Source organism: Accipiter gentilis, chromosome 13 (genome assembly GCF_929443795.1).
Source record: "Accipiter gentilis chromosome 13, bAccGen1.1, whole genome shotgun sequence".
Classification (NCBI taxonomy): domain Eukaryota; kingdom Metazoa; phylum Chordata; class Aves; order Accipitriformes; family Accipitridae; genus Astur; species Astur gentilis.
In genome coordinates, this window is record NC_064892.1 from 29,384,466 (window position 1) to 29,391,209 (window position 6,744).

General features: G+C 35.2%; 1 protein-coding gene across 6 annotated transcripts in view; it reads left to right on the plus strand.

Moving 5' to 3' along the window:
• The window catches only part of NAA16 (N-alpha-acetyltransferase 16, NatA auxiliary subunit), a 72,705-nt gene extending 66,399 nt beyond the window's left edge, over positions 1-6,306 (plus strand). For 4 of the 6 annotated variants that reach the window (XM_049815848.1, XM_049815846.1, XM_049815849.1 and 1 more), the window contains 5 exons: positions 77-185; positions 693-806; positions 1,363-1,506; positions 4,247-4,344; positions 4,553-6,306. In XM_049815848.1, the coding sequence (XP_049671805.1) occupies positions 77-185; positions 693-806; positions 1,363-1,506; positions 4,247-4,344; positions 4,553-4,753 (666 nt within the window). In that variant the 3' untranslated portion in view covers positions 4,754-6,306. Of the gene's footprint in view, positions 1-76; positions 186-692; positions 807-1,362; positions 1,507-1,693; positions 1,755-4,246; positions 4,345-4,552 lie in introns of all 6 variants that reach the window. The other 2 variants (XR_007507933.1, XM_049815847.1) reach the window with 2 other exon arrangements.
• Positions 6,307-6,744: the final 438 nt, after the last annotated feature.

Genomic DNA, 6,744 nt, shown 5'->3' on the forward strand with positions numbered 1-6,744 from the left:
AAAGAAAAGTAATATTTGTCCTCTAATTTGACATTTATTTTAAGCTTTAAATTTCACTCTGTTTTTATTAAAACAGGTAGAAAATCCATTAGAAGAAGCCATTAAGTTCCTTATACCACTCAAGAATCTTATTGGAGATGACATAGAAACACATTTATTAGCATTTGAAATATACTTTAGAAAAGGTAAAGTACTGCATAATTTTATTTTTGCTTTACAAAATTTTAACTCTTCACTGCAGCCTATGTTCTCTGAATGTAGCCTAAAATGGTCTGGAATAGGTATTTACTTGACTGAAGCAGGGGTTTGCATCATATCCAGTAATAATAGGGGAAATAGCACTTCTGTTTAGCCACCTTAAAACAAAAAACCTTCAAAGCAAAGTAAGTTGTAGTATATACCAATAAATGCTGTAGAAAGATATTTGCAGTGTGATCTTTAATTATCTAGGGGAAAAAGCAGCCAAACAGATAGTAACATCATCTACGCAGTGTTGCCAGAGTTTGAGCAGCAGGCATTTCTATCTTATTAAGCAATTTGGATGGGAAAAATAAATCTCCTTTCTAATTCTGTGTAGGCTTTGTTTCTAATGTTTGTGCTGGATTTACTAAAGAAAACAGTAGTTGATATAAAGAGAAAAAGTTCTGTATTCTTAATCTTGGTATGTTTTTGTTTTTTTCTCCTTCCCACAGGAAAGTTTCTGTTAATGTTACAGTCTGTCAAAAGAGCTTTTGCTATCAACAGTAATAACCCATGGCTACATGAGTGCTTGATTAAATTCTCTAAAGCTGGTATGTGCGTAGGAAGTACGTATGTATGTATAAAGATACAGGAAGTTATATTGTACAAGGACATAACTACATATTTTTGTAATGTATAAATACTCTTGAAACACAAACTGATATGAACATAAATTAAATGGTTTGTTTTCCATGGTAATACCCAAGAAAACACAGGTTGTGCTATGCAGGGTACTGTGTATGTATTGTATCATACTCCTTTCTCCATTAATCCACCAGGTGGACCCAATAATTCATCTTGGCTAGATTTCAGAGGAGTAGGTGTTCCAAAGATCCTTGAAATTCTGAAGTTTTAAGAAAATAAGTGGCAGATATGGGAGAGAGATTCTGACTGAACCGAAGTATGTGTTGTGAATTTGCCCCACAAAGTTTACATGACAGAGCGTTCTTTATGTTTCATCTATAAATGCATCAGTAATGTTTGTGTTGGCCTGTTTTTGTTTCTTACTGTGCCCAAATTTTAAAAACGGGAATTTTAGCAGTGATCTTCACGGTTTCACGGTTTTCTACAGTTGTTTAAATGGCTTTTTTTCTTCTCTCCCTCTTGCCTTCTGCCTTCTAGTATCTGACCACAGTAACCTCCCAGAAATTGTGAGTAAGGTCCTAACTCAAGAAATGCAGAAAATCTTTGTTAATAAAAACTTGGAAAGTTTTAACGAAGAATTTCTCAAACACAATGCTACCTCCATTCAGCACCAACTGTCAGGTTTGTATAACTTCTTAATGCTCTTGCAAAGGAGATGATTCAAGTGATTTAAATCCAGAATCTTTATCTGCAGTTCATAATTCATACATAAATTCTAATGAGCCAGAAATTCACATGTTCACATTGGGTTTTTTCTGCTTGCTTTTACTGTTTTAAAAAAAGTGAATGAGTTCTCTTTTTTTATTAGATGCATAAGGAACCTGCTTCTTGCCTCCAAAAAGTGTGATCAAACCACCATAGATACTCAAGTATGGAAGCATTGTCATCCTTCCTGTTGCAAATTCTAGTTTTTGAAGTGATAGAAAATAGAAAACAAAAAAATCACTTTTATTAGATGCAGTGCTTTTCCCTGTTTTCTTATCAGCTGGAATGTCTCTGTTCCTACTTGTCACTTTGTCATGTAGTAACAGCATCAGTAAAAATACCATGAGAGACTTGTTATTCTCCTTTTGCTTTACAGCTTCATGGTCAACAAAGAAAATGTTAAAATATGACACTCTTACACTGTTTGTGTAGAAAAGCTACAAGTAGCTACTGAAGTTAAGTCAAAGGAAGTTGGAGTTGAAATTTGTCATGTGTAGTGAGTACAGAAAGTTTTGGAATAATAATAATTTGTTCACCTGAGAAGCTAATAGAGGAGAAAACAAAACATCTCTGCAGCAGTTAGGAAGCAAAAATAAGTGGAGATTTATCAGGCACATAAAGTACTTAGAACAGTACTAATCTCACCTAGTTTGTAAAAGTTACCCAGGGTCTGCCCAGAATCACCAGAGAAAGTTAGCTTCAGAAGATTGCTCATCTCTCTTAAAGGAAGGTTAGGTAACTTACCCCAAAGTTATAGAGGCCATTAAAAGATCCCTGTTTCAGGACAGCATCTTGAGAGGAATACTCGCACCACTTCCCTGCGAGCCAGGCTCAAGATTTGGGAAGTCAAGTACAGATATCTCAGCAGGCAATTGCTCCCAATTCTTACCAATGTGTTCTTCCACTCTTGTCATTGTTAGGCATCTAACTGGATGTTTTCCAGGTTCTGCTTTCTGGTCCTCTGTTATTGTCGAAAATAGTACAGTCACTTTGTCATAGTAATTCTACAGGCTAAGACTGTCAAACTTCTGAGTTTGGCTTCACACTGTGTACATCTTAGTGCCTTTGAGAAGAGCCCAAGCTAGATCATTGACAGTGGTGGCACCCATGTTAGAGAGATGTCAGGGACCCCTTGGAAGAAGGTGAGTCTATCCATACTCTGGAGGTGAGGGGCTTAAATGCATAAAAGCTCCTTGGGGTCAATCAGGGGACCTTAAGGTCCATTGATCACTGTGATCAACAGTGTATCCATTTACAGGCAGTGGGAACAAAGGTGGGATTAGGATTTTAAAGTGAAATCAGGAGTGAACTAACCATAGGCGTGTCCTTGGTAGCTCTAGGTCTTCACCTATGTGTCAGTCTTCTGTTTATGCTGAAACTGTTTATGTTTTAAGTGATTGACTTAAATTTACTGTACAACTTATAACTTCTTAAACTGTAATCTTCAATTCAAGTTTGAAAATGTAAGGGTCTGAAAGACCCAAACCTTAAGTCTGAGAGTACAAATGAGTGTTTTCTTAGCTTAAGATGATTACTAGTAAAAAAATTGAGCAGAATTTTAATTCCTTCTCAACTTCTGTACCATAGCCCCCCCTGACTTTAAAAAAATGTAACTAGTTTAAGTTTAATAAGTTTTTTGACAATGATGACTCAAACCCACATATATTCAGTCTAGCAGTTTATTTTCTGAAACCCTCTGGATATAAAAAGCAGTAGGAACTTAAGAAACTGTAATTAGGAAAACAAATTTAATAATTGGGGAAGTGAGTTGAGCAAAAGGAGATAATACAGTCAGAATGTGGGTGTTTATTTTTTTTTCAGTAAATGATTTCTTAGGCTTTTTGTTCTTTGTAGTAATTATGTAGTGAGGTGTGTCTGGACTTCGTATTTGGGAAAGGAAAAGTATATGATACGCCTTACATGGTCATTAAGATGAGATTTTAAATTAAGGCAGCTATGATATGAGGAGCAACACAGTATTTTGCAGAGATGGCCAAGACCAGTTTTGATAAACTGTTGTCTGGGAAGCTGCATAGGTACATTAATGCGGTGTCGTAACTTTTCACCAGTGTAGTCTAGTCCAGGCAAAGCACCGAACTTGCATTATGCTTTCATTGCACCGAAGCTATTTCACTCACCTCCACGTTCGTGGCCCAGCTTGGCCTTACTTGCTGCCACACGGACATATACTGGTCTGAATTTCTTCTGGACTGTGTTCCACAATTGTTTAAGTAACTGTATTGTTCACTTGCATCCAGTACTCTCCAAAAGAATTCGAAGTATCTGTGAGAAAATGTCTGTTATTCAGTTCTACATTTGTAGGATGAATTTCAGCCTGCTGACTTGAAGGGCTGCGTCACCAATATATTCTTCATGTGTATTTCTTGACTGACAGGTTTTCAGTAAAGTGAGGCATTTCACTTTTGCGGAAGCAGATCTCCTGTGTTACTCAATCCTTACGCTTCTAATAAATTTCAAAATAGCTTTAGTTTCGTTAGTTTTCAGTTATAAATAAGTGAGGAAAATACGGTTTATTAAAACTTGTAAGAAGTCCTAATTCACATTGATCTATAAGTTTTTTGATTGTGTGTCTGTATATGCGGAATTGCATTTAGGAATGCTATTATCCAAATGTTGTGTTTTTTCTTGTAATAAGGTGCAAAGATGATGTATTTCCTGGACAAATCAAGACAAGAAAAAGCAATTGCTGTTGCTACTAGATTGGATAAAAACATGAGAGACAAAAATGTGAAGGTAAAAGATACGGTATTTAAAGACAAAAAATGTGTGGGATCTTGAATAATGTATATTTAACTGCAGGATAATGCTTCATGTATCATGATAAATTAGTATTATTTGGAAGAACAAGGTTTGCTCAGATTAGTATTGTTTAACAGTACATCTTTGTAGTAATAAACCAATTGCAAATCACATGTATTAACTGTTACTTTTGTTTCTTTAGACATTAACAAAGGTTTTTGAGGCACTGCTTGATGGTAGTTTTGGAAGCTGCCACACTCAGTGTGAAGAATATCAAGCAGCATGTCATAAACTGTTTCCTTTTACGTCTGCCTTTATGCCTGCCACAAACGAGGACGATAGCAGCATTGCATCTGTGAACCATACAGCCATTAACCATGATTTGCTGTGTAATGAAATTTGAAGTAGTGTGTGCAAGCCTGTGTGTGTGTATACCTACATGCACACCTATACAAAACTCTGACTCTCATTACATGCTGGCTGGATACAGATCAGGGTTGCTCTTCTGGGTTGTATTTTAATATCTTTAACAGGTAAAAAAACCGAAATATTTGGATAGTTATATGAAATGGAGTATGCTATTAGTTATTTTTTTCTCCCAACAAAAACTGCCAATATTTATGTAAACATTATCCTTAATCAGCATTTTTCATGTTTATACTTGTACAGTTTTAAGTCTTTTAATAATCCATCAGCCCTCCCTCACAAAAAATATGGATATTAAAGACTGCTTTCACATAAGTGTTGTTACAGATAAATGTGATCATATCTTGTTAATAAATTATCATTTGAGCTTTTTTAGCAGATTAAGACTGAAGTGCTGCTTGAATTACCCTCTTTGTCTTCTACTGTTCTTTAGGGTTTTTTTCTGGGTTTGTTGTTTTTTTTTGTTTTGGGGCTGGGTTTTTTGGGGTTTTGGGGGTTTTTGTTTTGGTTTTTGTTTTTTTTTTTTTTTTTTTAATTTTATTTTTATCTTTGGTCAGTTTGGTTTCCTTTGAAGCACAATGGCAATGAAAGCATTGGGGGTTTGCATGTTTTTGTCAGGTGTGTGTCTTATATGGAACCAGTGTTGATGGATATGAAGATTAAGTTTCTGTAAAAAAAAAAAAAAACAAACAACAAAACAAACTAAGGCTTTTTGAAAACTATTCTATCTACCTTGTGTTCCATAGCTATTGTTTCCTTAAGTTTATGGTCAGTTTAACATTTTGAAGTTTGAGTATCCTGAAGCAATTTCCTGAGAAAACATAACGAGTTTGATACTGGTTTTTTGTCCTTTGTTCCATCTTCCCCTTTCTCTTTTTCCTTCTGGTTTCTCCCTATCTGTTCACCTATTGACACTTACGTTGAAAAAGCTGCTCCAATTTTGGGCAAATGCAGAAGGTACAGTAATGGGGAATACAGTTCTTCTCTACATGATAAAAATTCACTGGTAAGTTTACTGTATTACCTCCATTAAAAGTCTTAGTTGTCCACATACGGCCAATACTCCAGTACTTCTCATGCCTAAATACTATTGCTTTAGGTGCTGCAAAGCAAATGGTATGTGAGGAGTATGTTTTACACTTAAAAACTACTTAAGGGAGCACAAAGAGGCTGACTACAAATCATAATGAACCTTTTTCTTTGTATTCTGGTGCATTAACTATTAAGTATACAACACATCAAAATGGAAGTCTGAATCTAATATACCTATTTAAAGCATAGTATTGCTGGACAAAATGGCTACATATGACAGCTTTACATTCTATAAGAACTGCTATCAAAACATAACTATACTGTGGCTTGTACAGAAAATCTGTTTTCTGGAAACTGTAATGGAATCATTCAATCTTGGTTTGTTTTTATTTCACTGCAATGTAAATAATTTCAGTAATATTAACTAGCCCCTCAAAGGCAAATACAAGTTCATGAAGAGGGGATTTTATTAAGACAAATAAACTGTTCTAATTAAAATTCTCCTTTGTGTGTCATCTGTTTAGATTCAAAATTGTTGAATGGAAAACTCACTGTAAAATATTGCCAACATATGTTATGCTGTAATAAATTATTTTGTACACACTTGCCTTTGGTTTGGAATTTTTGCGTATTTATGGACATCAAACTTCAGCCCGTGACATTCTTCAGGTTTTTTCCATTTAGCAGCAACATTCACTGGTTTAATATGAACTCTGTAAGTAGTTAGGGGAAAAAAAACCCCCACTATTTAACACATTGAGAGATGTATCTCATATATAGTAACATATCACCTTGAAAATATGACAAGATATTTTTGTCTTATGTATTCATCATGTGCCACTTGCTGGGGAACAACTTGCTCAAAGATGTCTCAAGCAGGGAGAGGTCGTGACCATAATGGGATTGGTTTGGCTCAGCAGTACCCTAGCAGCACTT